Below are 16,538 nucleotides of genomic sequence, written 5' to 3'. Positions count from 1 at the left end.
CATTTTATTGTTAAACGTTTGTGGTGCACTGTCTGCTGGAATGATAGACACATAGCAACTGAACGGACACACAGATGCACTTTAGTTAAAGTGGATTTGGTGATTAACCATCCTTTATACACCTCTGACACTGTAATATGTGAAAACCCCATGATAACCATGTCAGAGTAAAAAGTGACCTAATTCTGTAGTTGCTCCCACCCACCTTCTTTTAGCTCACAGACATAGTTCACCAAACACAGTTTCCTGGAACTGTACCCATCTACCTGCAGTAAACAGGTATGCTTATGATGCTGTCACTGACTCAGCAGCAAATTTTCAGTGAAGTCTGGCCAGATCTAATAAACTGGCTGCTCAAAGTATCTCCATTGACCAATTTTGTATCATATAGATTAGCTCCAAAGTCAAACCTTATTGTAAGAACTTATTAATACTGGTAATGAATTTTTTAGTCAAAATCATTTTAATACATTATAAACATCTTTCAATTTCCTTCATGTTGGTCCACAATACAGTACACTGCTTAGACATATTCGATATATAATGAGCTAAACTCTTTGTTACTACCTTTTAAATAAATTATCTGGTAATAGTTTATAAATATTAATCTTTTCTATGTTTCTTGCGTAATTTAGAACAATAATCATGCGCATTTAAACTAAGGTGAGACCAAATGCATTAATAGTTAGTGTCAAGCAATGTTTGTGTCAGTTCTACCCAATTTACATTTCTTGTGAATATACTGTTGCAGTATAAACTAAAGCTGTAGGCTATGCATTAGGTTGCATTTCACAGATTAATGTCATCACCATAGCACATAGCTCTGCGGTTCTCAGTTTCAGAAGCCATGCTCGATGACTGCCTGTGTGGAGCTTGGGTGTTCTGCATTCCCATGTCTATGTGGATCCTTCAGTTTTTCTTCCACATTTCAGTGACGTGTTCATAGGGTTGATTAGGTGTGCCCAATCTTTTGTAGTATCATTAAGCATCCATTCTTCCTCAACATGAAACAAAGCAGCTGGGAATTTGTGGAAGTAAGAAAGTTATTGAAATTAGCTCTTCCCTAGTTCAACTGTACCGAATGTCAATATTAGAAAGATGACAGCATATGGTTTTGAGAATATTTTTAAACAGCTTTGTATTTGCGTCACTTTCATTTTCAGAAATGAATGCCCAGTTTAGAATGATTCTTGCACTGAGAGTAAGTTATTCATTCCATGGGCATAAATGTACATTACTCAGACAATTCGTCAAGGTAGTAGATTGTGATGATCAGAATCAGCTGAGTAGGGGAAAAGCGGATTGCTGTAAAAGCTGGTATTGTGCTTATTTGTGTAGTGCTAATTTTCTGAAACATTATATTTAATTATTTTTCCACTCAGTGGGTTCCTGTATCTTGTCATCTTATGCATTGGTACTTACTATGACAGTGCTTAAATTGTCTATTCTGCCTTTGCTTTATACAACATATCCTTTTCCTCTGACATGTCTGACTTAGTGGTATTTTAATTTAGCTAACTTTTAACAACTTGCACCTTGCTACTATACAGCACTCACATTTGGGAGACAAGCTGTGCTTCTTTATGATAGTCTATTAGAGTGATGTCCATTGAAGCAGGGCTACACCTTTAAAAATGTTACTCTTTTTTTTTTTCTTTTTTTTTCTCATTCCGTGGAACATAATGGCCTGAAGTTATTGGTTGCTGACAGATATTTTCAGATGTAAAGTACATATGACTCACTAGTTTTATGGCTCTTAAAAATCTGTTGTGACAGGTAATTTTTCTATATGAGCTCAGTGTAGCTTCAACTCAGATCTCCTCCTGCTATAGCATGAAGTTTCAGGCAGGCAAAGGGCAAGCAACCCTGCTGCATCCTGACATGTTGTGCCCTAATTCAGTATCTGTTGCCTTTTAATTTTCCTAGTGTAAAATTAGTTCATGGTTGGTTAGTCAGCCTTGTTCAAACATAATTATGTTTTGCCTAAATATGTTTGAACTAAAACTTACAGAAGGTCACATTAGATGGTAAAGGCAAGATTAGTGGATTTCATTTGTCGTCATGTCACAGGGCACCTTTTTCAGGCACTGTGAGACTCCAAATAGATTGGCATCAATTTCTGAAAGAGATGGCATTCTGAAACAGTGAGGTTGAATTCCTCACAATGTAATAATGGATTCCTTTCAATCCTGGGTACATATTGCACATGTCAGCAGAGTAGCTCATCCGAAAACTATTTACAGTTTGCTTTGCAGCTCACATGGGAATTTGTTTAATACAGAAGTGCACAGTTAATAATTGCATTGCCCGCAATTACATGTGCAGTTTTCGGTGATGTTTCATTATATCCATCTTTGCTAAAGATGAAACTACTTCATCCTCAGCAGTGACACGGCAACACTGATAAATACTGGGAATTGAACAGATACATATTTGAGAAATCTGCATCTAGCTACTTCACCTCCTTGGGCAGTGTGGGAAATCTGGAGTAAACTCAAACGGAGTCTCATTACACAGCTGAGGAATTGGGAGTCCCATGTTTTTAACAGCCTGCCAGCCAGAGGACCTTTACCAGCACTGGTTTCCAGATATAAATGTCGGCAGATGTGTTCTTCTAAAAGTAATAACTTACATTCCTCATGTGTACATGAATGACTTTTATAAAAACTTTCACAATGAACTACACAGTTTCATTTCATTCATGACATTATACTGTTCAAAAATTCCATTATGTGGTACCATTTAAATTTCATTTCAAAAATAGTGTAAATAGCAGATGCAATTTTCTTTACAAATCCAGTACAATTTCCTTATTATATTAAATGTTCAATACATGTCAGCAAATTATATTGCACTTTCAGAAAAATAGTATGTTTTCCAAGAAAAATGTCTGTAGTTTTGTCTTCTTGCACTGACAAAATAATTTAAAGTATCAGACATCCAGACTTTTTCTGACACAAGATTCAGAGGTAATGGAAACAATTCCGGCAGTGTGTCATGTGCAAGACTCAAGCTAATGCTGGACATGATACCTATGCATCACATGAAAATTGTCATATATGTAACAGGCAGATTTAGAGTCAGCAGTGAACATGCCAGAGTAAAATGGAGAATCAGTAGAACATGAAAAATAAGTGAAACAATTTGAGCAAAATTGAATTTGTGGCATTGACAGAAGAAGATTGGTGTTTAATAACTGTCTTTCATTAATTCTGCGTGTGTCTGCTTGTCATTTACTATTTAAATTATGGTCTCTAATGGGAAAAAAGTAGATATTTAGTTGAGTCATCAGATGCATTGTTCTTGTTCTAGTAGAATGACTTATACTTTGCTGATTATAAAGACAATCTTTGTGATAACAATCCTAAAGATGATTTGGAAAGAGATATGAAATTCAAAGCGTTACTCCACTCAGAGCGTGTGTATCCTCGCATTGATCTGCAGGAATCTAGAACTGGGAAAAGTAACAAGGTGAAGGGGGCATTCTGTGTGGTGAGTTTTTCTGTGAAGAAAACGTAGTATTGTGCATGGTGGTGTATTTACATCTGGAAAATATATAGCATGTCACATTTTTAAAAAATTCAGATGTGAACCAAGTTACCCAAACTATTCTATAAAATTTCAGTAATTATTTACTGCTCTGGTGCTGACCTTCCTGATCATAACAAAGATCATTAGGAATAGCAAATGCCATGAAGAATTCATAGCTAATTGCAGAAATATGGTATTTGAGGGTTCCTCTAAAGTGCCTCTTTCTCTTGCACGGTGTTTTGTCTTGGTAGAGAAATATATTACTGTACTTTCCCCTTTTGCATTATTAATATGTAGCCTTTGTCAGAACGCCTCAAATTCACAGACATACCACTGTTTATAAGGTATTGTACCATATAACTTCTCCCCACCTTCCCTTCTACATGTGTAACCTCAGGCAATTAGGTGTAGTAAAAGACAAGCAGGAGTTAAGTTACAATTTAAACAATATATTATTGATAATATTCATAAATAATAACAATATACAAAGTTCATTTGAATATTGGCAACCATACAACCTAATAAATGTTGATGTGTAGTTTCAGGTGGCACACAGACTTGTTAGTTGCTTAAAATGTCTCTAGTTAAGTCCTCATTTTGTGGTCAGCTTTCTTCAGAACAGGCCGCATTGCCTGTCTCAATATGGCTGCCGAGCTGTGCTCTTTATTGTGTTGTCCTTTTCAGTTCATGGTGTGAGAGATGGTCTTTCATCACTTGGTCAGAGAGAGAGAGAGTGAGGTAAAGCAAAAAAATGTATAGGTTTTCTGTCCAACCCCTAGAGCCAATAGGGTGACATGGTACTTAAAGGCTTCTGATACAAGCCAGTTCTAAACAGCCATACATTAGACCAATGGGGGAATAGAACACCTTCACACCTGCCCTCCAAACCATATGTTAAGGTAAAGCTCGGCAGTTAGGCAGCCTGGCTTTCCTGTGGGGGTTGACTGGGAGTCCTGCAGAGAAATATTAGCCAAACTTGTTTGAGCCATTTCCCCCAACTAGAGGTGGGCGGTATGACCAAAATTCTATATCACGGTATTTTTCTGAATTCTGCCGGTTTCACGGTATTAGACGGTATTTTTTTCCCCATGCATGAGTGGATGTTAACCACATTTTCCACTGCAATTACTGCAGTAGACTGGCTAAGAATAACCTATTAGACTGTTATGAGAATTGTACATCATACAAAAAGACATTTTAATGTGCACACAAGTATTAATCCAGGTTTGCATGGCCCCATAAAGTGATAGTTTTCAAGGGGGTGGCACTAAAGAGAAGGAAGCACATTGCATGACAGATGCAGTCAAAATACAGTATAGAACCTTTAAGTGAACAAATTTTGCAAAAGCTTAAACTATGATTTTGACAACATATTTTCAACCATCCAAAGAGGCATTAAGACTTAGTAAAATATCCAGAGGTGTTTGTCAAAAGTTGGATTGCACTGAACACGTCTTAGAAAAGGAATAAATAGTAAATATTTTTTGTAAACCAACTACACTTTCTGTTACTGTTAACAATCTCTGTCCACTGACACGTTAAAGTGACTTTCTAAACAATTTTACCATCATTAAATTGCATAATATTTAAACTAATAAATAATAACAATAAAATACATAATAGTATTACTGATAGTTGCACCATTACTTCAAAGCTTCAAGCCCAGGTGCATTACACAGTATTCACCAAATTAAAATGAAATAAAACAAATACAACTTGGTGATGACATCTTACCAACTGTACCATCATTTAGGCAAACTGCATTAATATGGACCTTGCTTCAAGCTAAGCTATATACATAAATAATAAAAACTGCAACTTGCATTTATAATGCTGTTTGTGGTATAGCCCTATGGAAGCGCATTAGGGCCACTGTGAAGAAAAAAAAATATGGACATGGAAGAAAAAAAACAAACTATATCTCGAGAATAAATTCGACATGTTGACTATGTCAAGATTAAAGTCGACATTTCCACTTTATTCTCATACTTTATTTTATAATTAAAGTAGAATATTGTAAACTAAACTTCATCCTAAAATCAATGTTTAATTTACTAGATTCTCTCAAACCCCATCACAAGTTAATGCAGTACATCAAATACTTTGTGTTAAGTGTTCTTAAACTGACTTCCTCTGCACTAAGAGCAGGCGCCTGCAGCAATCACCGCACAGAATCCATTCACTTCATGATATTCCTGCTCTCTACCAAAACCCCAGTTCCTATCTTTCCTTTTTCTTTCTCCACATTACCAATCACCACACGATAAACGTCTTTGTGAAATTAAAACTAGTTATTAACTTAGCCGACGGAGTGTTCAGAACTTTAACAATATCTTCGTTATACATGTTTAATTATGCCATCCATTCAGAGTTGCGCTCATCTCTGAACGAGTCACCAGCACAGGATGAATACAAGCAAAACATACACTAGCAAGTACAAAAACAAGTACAACTTGGCTTGCAGTATTATCCAGTAGTATAAAAACAGTATTTACACATCTGACCTTTTAAAACTAAAGTATCTCCAGGCGACGGACGTAACTCCTTTTTTTCAGCAAAAGTTCTTCTGTTCATCATGTTCAACTTTTAGTTAAGTTTCGGAATGCTCTCTGTCCATTTTCACCGCGCGGCATACCTATGCTACCGCCCACTATTTAGTGGTGTAGCAGTGAAAAACAGCCCTAGTGCAACAAATCTGTGTTTAGCGGTGTAGCAGTGAAAAAGGTCCCCACTTGAACAGTTTCCCACTGCGCCATGTTCGGAACGTCGTTTAGGCAATTTAAACCGGTGTTGCGGTATAAGAAAAATCCATATCATAAAAAAAAATTAAACAACAACAACATTTATTTATATAGCACATTTTCATACAAAAAGTAGCTCAAAGTGCTTTACATAATGAAGTGAAGAAAAATAAAAGACAAAATAAGAAATTAAAACATTAGTTAACATAGAAAGGAGTAAGGTCCGATGGCCAGGGTGGACAGAAAAAACAAAAAAAAACTCCAGAAGGCTGGAGAAAAAAATATAATCTGTAGGGGTTCCAGGCCACGAGACCGCCCAGTCCCCTCTGGTTTTCGGTATGAACCAGTATACCGCCCAGCACTACCCCCAACCCTGACGTAAAATTACAAAGAGACTCATTCCTAAAAGGAGGGAAAGGGTTCTTAAACCATCAAACCATTGCTGTTATTATCACTAATGTAGCACTAATATTACATTGCTTTGTCCAAGTTACAAATAAAGACATACAAAATATTTATCAACTTGTATGCAAAATTTCACATCACAAAACACGGTTTGGCTCAAAAACTAATCAGCACATCATCATAACAGGCTTAAGTTTCGAGTTTGGTATTTTTTTTGTCTGGCCATTTTAGCTCTAGACCGTCCACAAGAAAGTGACACACACAGATACACACCCATCATCGATATATCAACGTTTTTGGTATCAGGGGACCCTAAAACATCGAGATCTGTTGCAAACTAGAGATGTACATTATTGATGACTACAAAGCTTTTGCTTCTCCCCCATAGATGGTTATGGTGGGGGAGGACGTAAAGCAAAATTGCACTGTTCTTCCTTGGAGGTGGCGTGAATGAGAACCACAAACAGAATTAATTTTTTTTTGCCCTGCCTTAGATTTGCCTGCATTATACATTGGCAGAAGAAAACAAAACAGGTACACAAGGAAGTGTAAATGAGGCTTTAGGGGGTAATATTCTTTTTTTCCCACCCAAAGTAAACTTAATTTTAGCATTTTTACAGTTATGCAGTCACCAGCAAATCAGTTTCACAAATCTGTTTGCAAAATAAAACTCTCCTGTTTCTATCATCAGTAGTGGTTATACCTTCAGAAAAAAATCAGTTCTATAGTATGAGGAAAGAGGATGTAGGCTGAGACTACAAATGAAAAAATGAATAGTATCATTGCCAAAGAACCAAGTCTGAAAAGTGAAAAGCCATGGGCAGTAACGCTGATGTTATGTACTTTTTTTGCCTGATTTCATGTTTGGCATAGACAGATGTGGGGATATCCTAATGCCCTCTGCAGATGACCCACCATCGGTGTCCATATTTTTTTGAATTTGAATGGTAGCCATCAATACTGCCTTTAATTGGAGAACATTCATCAAACAATGTATTAGCTAAAAACAAAATAACAAAAATATTAATAAAGCCATTTTGTCTAACAATTTCCTAATCACTTAATCCTTAAAAATTTGAAGGCATGTACCACTAGGTAACTTTCTCAACTCTAAGTGTAAAAAACATTTTCTAGATGTCTTTAATCTTTTGGTGGGTAGTCCTTCAAAAGTTGTTCTTATCAGTATACTGTAAGTGTTGTTATGCTGTCCCATTCTTAAAGTAAGAGCTTCTAAAATTGCTTGCCAGTGGGCATAAAAATTGATAATAGCTCTGCAAAGATGTCTAAAAGGTGGAAAATTTTGTCATCCTCCCAGCAGCAAAAATGAAAGCCAAATAACAATCTAAGAAAAACATATTTTAGCAAAATTGGTAACACTTTAGCATTGATGCACCGATTACTCATTATCTCTTATGTAACAAAGCCTTAACAAAGGTTTATTAACACCTACAAAGCATCAGTAAAAAACAGTTATTCTTTTCTGTGCAGTGTGGCCTTTCATATGTTGGCAAAATTACAGTACTTGTGAATATGAAGGATTCACATGATGTCTATCAAAGTATCAAGAGACACGTGTTTCACTTCAGCCACTTCTGACCATTCCAAAGTGCAGTTGTTTTAGTAGGCCACATTGCACAGATGAATAACTAGTTTACTGATGCTTTGTAAGTGTTAATAAGCCTGTTGTTACACAACCGGATATGAGTAATTGATACACTTTTGCAGTCCCTAAAGTGTTGCCGCAAAATCTAATGGCATTGAAAATTAGGCATTACACAGCATTGCTTTCTCTTGGCTCATGGACTATGTTTGAATTCTCCTGCCTGGTCACTTTGTGTAGAGTTTGCATGTTCATCCCTTCCTGTGTGGATTTTACTTTGGGTACCGTGATTTTTCCCACATATCACAAAGGCATGCAGATTAGTGTGAGTTTCTGAGTGTGAGTGAGTTTGAGCCCGTGAATCAGTGGACCATGTGGTGGACTAATGCCATGTCCAATGTTGAATCCTGCCTTGCGATTAATGATGTTACTGGTATGGCTCCCCACAGGCATAGAATTGTAATGAACAGGTTAATTAAATGGATAGATGAAAATGACGGGGCATAAAACTCTTAATGTAAAGAAAGGAAGGATCTAATGATTCAAACTCAAGATGCTGGTTCTGTGAGCCAGGATCATTAATGAATGTGCCAGCATGTCATTTTATGTATAAAGCAAGTGAATTGAAAGTTGAGTGTAATGTAGTATCCCATTTTCTTTCACAACGTTTAGTACCTCAAATCAAAACATTTCAAGTGTCAAACTTAGCTGTTCTTCAGTCATCAGAAAATATAAGTGCTCTCCCATCCCTAATTGGCTACACACTAAACAAGAGGGAGTTATGTCTTGCTTTTCAGCCGAGCGAGCCCCTTATTCATAAATTATCCATTTTTTTTCTCTCCCCTTGGCCTTGAATTCTTGCTCTAGGAGCAGCCCTCATGCCATTCTCTAAACCGTTCATTGTTAGCTAAACAGTCTTTTTTTTTGACCATTATGAACACATTGAACACATCAAATGCTTGTCAGTTGCAACATAAGAAGTTTGTAACTTGCGGTACCTGCTTGTCACTAAGAACCTTATCCTGCGTGACTTCTAGAGATGGATTAAAACAATGCAATGTCATTTTTCTTCAAGCAGACATTTGAAGCATAGGCAGCTGTCCTAGTGTGGAGCAGAGCTAATTTACGGCTTTCATTCAATTTTCAAAGTTTACACTTTACAACATGACATATTAAAGCTATTAATTATTCTGCTCCAGTGGTATGCAGGTGATAACTTTAGCATTAAAATTAATCTGCTATCTTTATTACAACATAAACTTGATTACCAGTACAGGGCACTTGGCCTTCGAGATTTAACTGTCTTGTGAATGCAACAAATGTCCTTTAAAAATTGAATGGTTTCAGTGCCAAACAATAAAAAATAATTGATTTTTGCTTTTTATGACCTCTGCAAATGTGTTGTTTCAAGTAAGATATGTCTTGCTTTTAAACTTTAAACATTAAAGTTTAAAACTTAAAAATGGATAAAATATAACAATGTGTAATCATGTAATTATGCAGTCATGTCAAAAAATAAGTACAGTATGCCTCTTTTAAGTCTCTAGTTTTATACACTGTATCAAGTCAAAGTAAACACTCACTAGTCCTCACCAAATCCTACAACTGGATACAACTTCACTTCAGATGACAAACAACATATAACAGATTTTGTTTTGTCACTTACTATTTAATGCAAAATAGTCCAAAATGCAGAGGCCACCTGTGAAAAAGTAAAGACACCCTTTTACTGTTTCCTTGATCAGGTAAGAATATAATTACAACCAGATGGACATGATTAGCAGGGAATGAACAGGGACAACCCTTACCACAGCTTTGTAAAAGCAGTAACTTTGGCAGTCCAGTCTGGAACATTCAGGCTTGTAGTACAAGGACAAAAGACGTCTGTATTGATCTCAGGGAGGTGATATCTGTTCTGCTAACTGCCAGCCTGCAGAGATCATCTCCTGCTAATTCTCCAGGGCTTTAGTCCGTCAGATGAAGAGTCACATATCCTTAACATATGCTAGACTTCCTCCCAATATGCCACCTTCTGCTGCTCTGAGGTGCTCCTAGAGAATTCTCTGCTGGTTCATATCCTGTAACGACAGGGCCTACTGCCCCCCAAACACTCTTGTCTGTTCACACTGGCATAGAGAAATGTAATTTGATGACCTTGCTATATAAGAAGTCATTGGTAGATTTGTTATTTGCCCTCTTTCTTCTTGTTGCACCTTTACCTAGCACTTTATTGCAGGAATATTTATGAATATATGAAAAAGAAAATTTAAAAAGTAATTTGCTTTGATTGAGGAACTATAATTCATCTCATACAACAAAACAGGGCCAGAAGCATGCAGTATTAGATTGAAGTGTTTGCTCTTATTGCAAATAATAATTCTGAGAAAATTTAAAAGAAGAAGGGTTTGCAAAGTTTTGTGTTTTTTCATGCTACTTTAGGACATTTTGGCTGAATCAAAATAACAGCAAAAGGGCAGTGAATGGGCAATCATCATTACATCTGGATGTAATATAAATATAATAGTGACTTAAGAATAAATTGAGTACATGCAACAACATTTATTATTCATCCATTCATTCATTTTTAAGCTCCATTTGGGCAGCATTGAAATCAAGATCACAGGTCAGCTCTGGGTAGGACCTTAGTCCATTGGAAGGTACACTCACTCAAAGTCAATTTACAGTCAACAGGCTGATCATTCGGATGTTTAAGAAATGTCTGAGCCTGCAAAGGTAAAACAGACACGGAGATTGTACACAATCCACCTAGAAGGTACACAGGCCTAGAGTTTGAACCCAAGAATCCTAAATGCTCAATACTTCATTCTGCTGCCCCTACTGTAGTTATCTGGATTTTAATTTTTTTTAAATGTTGGTGTCTCTTCACTGAATTTTTAAGAGCTGCTGTTTAAGCCCCCTTCCCACCCAATAATGCAGTTTAATCTTGGATTGAAAAGCCCTTGATGGATTGTTGTGCCATACTAGTTTCTTCAGATATAATTAGAAATTTGTGAACTCTTTTTTTGCTCCTTCTTCAAGCTCCCTCAATGGCCTCATATAATTGCATCTCTGGCACAGTGTCCTGTAAGTGTCATTGGTCATGTACAGTATGACTGGTAGTGCTTATTACTGCCTCCCAGTGGTATAGAAGGAGATATTCTTCCAGATATACTCAAGAAGCAAATAGCAAAACTTCAGAAGACCTTAAAATATTTCACCTGTTATTTAGCTTCACTGGTTTTGTTTGCTTCCTGCTATTATAAGTACACAAAAAACAGGTGGTGGCAGCATCTGTTGAATTTGATGCCTTAATTAGTCTAGATATTTTGTATAATTGATTTTTAATAATATGTGTATCAGTATGTTTTCCTCAGTTTTAAATATTCAGTTAAGGCAGTAATGGAGACTCCTGGGAAGATTAACATTTCCTTTAAGCATTGCTGTAATACTGTTGTTGATTATGACTCGCTAACAGTTCTACTGTGATGTAGTTTCAGTAATTGGGTTTATGAAAAAAACTTAACTTTAGTTTTAATTTATATGTGATGATAGTACGGTTAAGTAAAAATTTAACTCTTCACATGATGTATTGTGCTTTTCATTTTGTGTACATCAGTGCTTCACCCAAATCTGCACCAAGGCACAGTCCCAGACCTAGTTATAAACAGCCGTGCTGGGTTTCAGTGCCTGTGTAGTAAACATTGCTAAAGGTTTTTGTCTGTGATTTTTCAGAGTAATCTTCACTAAATAAATTCATCCGTCATGACCCAAAAGGCTTCCGTGCTTCTAGCTTCTCTTGGCCTGGTGGTTTACACAATATTAGTTATTTTTATGGTTCCTTTACTCTGTAGTGTTAGTCTAAGATTGGGAGATTAACAGATATTAGATATGCAGAAGAAATCAGTTTTGTGAAAGTTGTTAACTGTGTTCTTTTAAATTTTCAAAAGTTAAGGATTCTTTTAGACGTGCAATAGGCCTAAACCTAGTTAGATGTAAATGGAAGAACCTGTAAAATGAATAGAGCTAACAGCTGTACTGCCATGTCAAGCAGTGTGAATGTCCTTCCATATAAGTGACTTCTTTAATAAACCACTTGGTTTAAGAGATGCTGCAGAGGGAATGTGAGATGTAGCTGGGTCATATACACTAAAGGTCAAAAGATCATTCTTCATAGTTCAAGAGAAAACAAAATTGAAAGTCCCGAACAAAACCAGATTAAAAACCTAAATTTAATCAAAGAGAAGTGGTCAAAGTTTTTTTGTTCTTGAAGTCATTCCATAATTTAGGAACAATGTTTAGAAGTGTTTCAAACACTGCAACCATGCCATATTATTTGTGCAAATGTGACACACAATTTAGATCTGCGATGTGTTATCGGTGATAATTGACTTGTCCCTATCTTCCCAAATGGCATGATCCCATGCTAGGAACTTGTCTTCAGATCCACTCCATTCAAACTTTTCATCTACATCATACAAGCCTTACTATATTTGTATTTGTACGTACAAATGTGTTGACTGCCATAGCTTAGGTGGCAACAGTCATTGAATTGTGCCATCTTAATTTTAGGCTATGAGTGAAATTTTTTGGACTAGTTGTCCTGTCATTGTCCAGGACAACAAAATGCAAAGCTAAACTGTGTACTTTACTAATGGGTGGCATGGTGGTGTAGTGCTTAGTGTTTCCTCACAGCTCCACATGCCAGGATTCAGCTGTTGACCCAGTCTCTGTCAACTGAGATATATAACACATTCCAACATTTTTTTTTAAATGCAGTTTATGCATCTAGCAGTAAGCCTAATCACTAAGTACATAATGGGAGGATACCTGCATTTTGAAAATCCATAACAAAACTGAAGTCTCATTTATTCTTCTGTATGCATATTGCCATTTATTTTGTTTCTGTTCTATTGTTTTCTGTATTATGCCAAAGGAGGTATTATACCATGCCTGCTAAATTAATAATCTGTTTTATTAATTTTCTGCAGCATATACTGAAGTTTATTTTAAAGTTACAGTCTGTTTTACCTATAAACTGGTTAATGTGTTTGCTTGGTTTATAACACGATTAATCATCTAGTAGAAGAGTTTCTGCTGAAGGAAATAAAGTGAAAATAAATAATAACCTAAAACAGAGTCTGGATGAGACTCTTTGAAAACAATCTCTGTGATATATCTGCCTTTATTATTTTTTCATGCATTTCTCACTGTTGTTTTTTTTTTCTTTTTTCTTCCTCTGAGTCCTTTATGGATTGTGAAGCAGTTCAAATCACTTTCCACTTATCAGCCTTTGCAGATGTGTGTCGCTAGGCAACCCTGTGTCACAGGCTATACATACTTTTATCAATGCTCATTGATTTTATCAATAGACAACACAGTGATTGTTAAATTTGCCTCTGCCTTACTCTTGAAAGTCAATAAAATGATATCTAGGTAAATACCCCAAGGCTGTTAAAGACTGCAGGTGAGGAAAAGGTTGCGTTGTTGTTCTGGGGGGTTAGAAAAAAAGGATTTGCTGATCACCTACAGACAGAAGTGTATAACCTGTTTGTTTACTGGGTGATCTTTGATCTTATTTTGAATTTAGGGTACTTCACAGCATATTAAAAATCATTTATCATGTTACTATACCTTCTTACATCTATTTTTGAGCAAAACAACATTCTCACTGCATTTGTAGACATGCCTGCCCTTTTTGTTCTCTGTTCTTTTTTGTCTTAAAAAGTTTTTTAAGCTTTGCTTTAAATAATGAGAAGAAATTTAAAGACTGTTCCCATCTGAAGACTTTCTTTGTTCACAATGTATTCTACTTATTCTAATGCATTTTTGTCTATTTTCGTTCAGGTACCACAAGGCAGCCTAAGGAGGGAGAGGTCCCAGGTGTGGACTACAATTTTGTAACTGTTGATGAGTTTATGGAACTGGAGAAAGGTGGTGCTCTATTAGAGAGTGGGACATATGAAGGTAAGTTTATCCTTTTTATGCTAGTATCAAAAATACATTTACTTCACCAATCTTAACATAAGGATTTCACAAGTGAGAAGAGATTAGTCTGTCGGGCATGTTTAGGTAACTAATAACTAAATTGTTCACCAGATTTAAATAAGTTAGTTTTTAAAACATTTAATATTAGATACGTCCAATAACATCCTAATGTATTTAGTCTAAAATCATGATTATGGGATTCTGTAGTCTATATCAGCAGCAGCATCAAGCACAAGGTAGGAACTAAACCACAAGGAGGGCAGCAGTCAGTCCATCATGGTGCCCACTCACACACATCAATACTCACATGGGGCATAACCAATTCACCTAACATTCACATCTATGGGGATCTAGAAGGAAAGCCAACCCTGGCACAGGTACAGTATAATGTGCAAATTCACCACAGACACTGACCAGACATGAGATTTACACAACTGCCACTGAAAGGTGGCAGGACTAAATACTGTGCCACCACAGTGCCCACTTCAAATGCAGTCATTCCTTTATTTGTAAAGGACATTTATAAAGTAAGTATAGGAGAAGCAAAAGCCGTTTTCCTTTTAATTGAAAAAAAATTCCCAATCCAGGTTGTTTCACTCTACTGAAGCCTTTCCATCAATAACACACAAGAAGGCCTATTTTCTGAGAAATAAAAATGGGGGCATTGAAAGTTATATTGGAATCAATCATATTCAGAACATGATTTGTTTCCAAAAAATGGAAATTTGTGCATTGCAAATGTGCAGTATTTAGCTGGCACATTATCCTAAATGTAAGGCTAATTGGTGGTCATTATTACATTAGAGATGTCACTCATGAAGCAATTTAAAGTCGGACTATAGTATATTTCACCTGGTTGTGATCATTTGGACTATAAATACATGTTATCAGTTTATAGTTATTATTAGTTCCATTGAAATTCCAAACTCTTGCCCCATTCTGTACTTATATTTACCAATCAATAGTACACTTCCTTTAAAAAAAATCACATTTGAATTTGCATGTATTTTATTCTATGCCAGTAGTGTTTAATTATTTTTCATAATTAAACACTACTTGATGCAGTTCAATGTACAATGTGGGCTGCAGAAGAGCAACAGTTCATTTTTATATGGTACACTTCACAGAGGAAGAGAATACTAAATGCCAAGGTGTTAGACAATAAAGGAATTCAGCCAAACTCAAAATTAGAAAATAAGAGCCATACAACTTATTCTGGCTCCTTAACTACTAGCAAATAGGAGAGTATACTTTCCAATAAATCCGTTTACTTTCACTGATTGTGTGCAAAGACCCAGGTTCAAGGTATTCTTTATCTTTGTTTTGAAGTTTGCAGCAGTTTTGCCCTGTATTATTAAAAACATATTTCTGGTTTCACAATGGTGGCCTTTTTGGCAAATACAGATTTTTACAATGTAAATATGTGTTAGAAAGAAGATTTTACCAACAAGAGGTGACCGTTCTGTCCATTTGTCTTATTTATTTAGCTAATAATAAAGACGTTATCTCATCTAATCAGTTACAAGTAGTATCAGCAATACACAGTTTGTTTCAGATTACCACAGTCATTTTGCTTCCTTATGTACATATTCCATGCTCTTTGCTTAATTTCCATTACGTCCTCGAGTATATAATTAAAAGAATGTTGCTGACTTCCTTTTGACTATTAAAAACCTGGATTAAGTAATGAAGGCTCTGCTAAGACTAAATAGGTTTAATACCTTAGCCTGTCATAATAGTACATGCTTTTTATTCCTAAGATGCACTTAGTTGCTCTTCACTGCAAAGTTTCTGGAGCTTCTATGTCTTTTTGTAGTTTGGTGACTAGGTGGTGACAGCATGTACACGAAAGATCAAATGCAGCCTCACAAACCCATTACATTGTTTGACCATAATGTTCCACGATTTGTATTCAATCTCTTTCCCCCTGTTTCAGGACATTGTCTGGTTGATTAAACATACATTTATACATTTTCTTAAGAGTTTGCTTTATGTAGGTCAATGTTGCCCCTTTGTGTTTTTTTTTTCTGCTAGTTTTCCATTTGCCCGTTAGTTGTTTTATTATGCTACATGACTCATTTTATTATTTTGTCCAAAACTTGGGATAGGAGCGGCTGGGTCTGTTGATCGCAGGGTTATATTTGATCTCTGTTCCTTTTAGTTTTGAACATCTTCAGCCAGCTTCTGTTCTCTTTTTAAATGCATTTACTACACTGTATTATAATAATGACATCTTTGCTTTGAATTTTCATCTTGTTAGTAAATTGATTAAAAAG

The 16,538-nt window shown here is 36.0% G+C and overlaps 1 protein-coding gene across 1 annotated transcript in view; it reads left to right on the top strand.

Annotated features, from left to right (window-relative positions):
* magi2a (membrane associated guanylate kinase, WW and PDZ domain containing 2a) overlaps positions 1-16,538 on the top strand; it is a 1,178,725-nt gene that overhangs the window by 737,557 nt on the left and 424,630 nt on the right. The window contains exon 3 of the mRNA XM_051924022.1: positions 14,122-14,241. Coding sequence (XP_051779982.1) covers positions 14,122-14,241 — 120 coding nt within the window. The remainder of the gene's footprint in view (positions 1-14,121; positions 14,242-16,538) is intronic.

The sequence above is a fragment of the Erpetoichthys calabaricus genome, chromosome 1, assembly GCF_900747795.2.
Source record: "Erpetoichthys calabaricus chromosome 1, fErpCal1.3, whole genome shotgun sequence".
NCBI lineage: Eukaryota > Metazoa > Chordata > Cladistia > Polypteriformes > Polypteridae > Erpetoichthys > Erpetoichthys calabaricus.
Note: the sequence above shows the minus strand (reverse complement) of the source record. Positions and strands in the feature narration are given on the sequence as shown.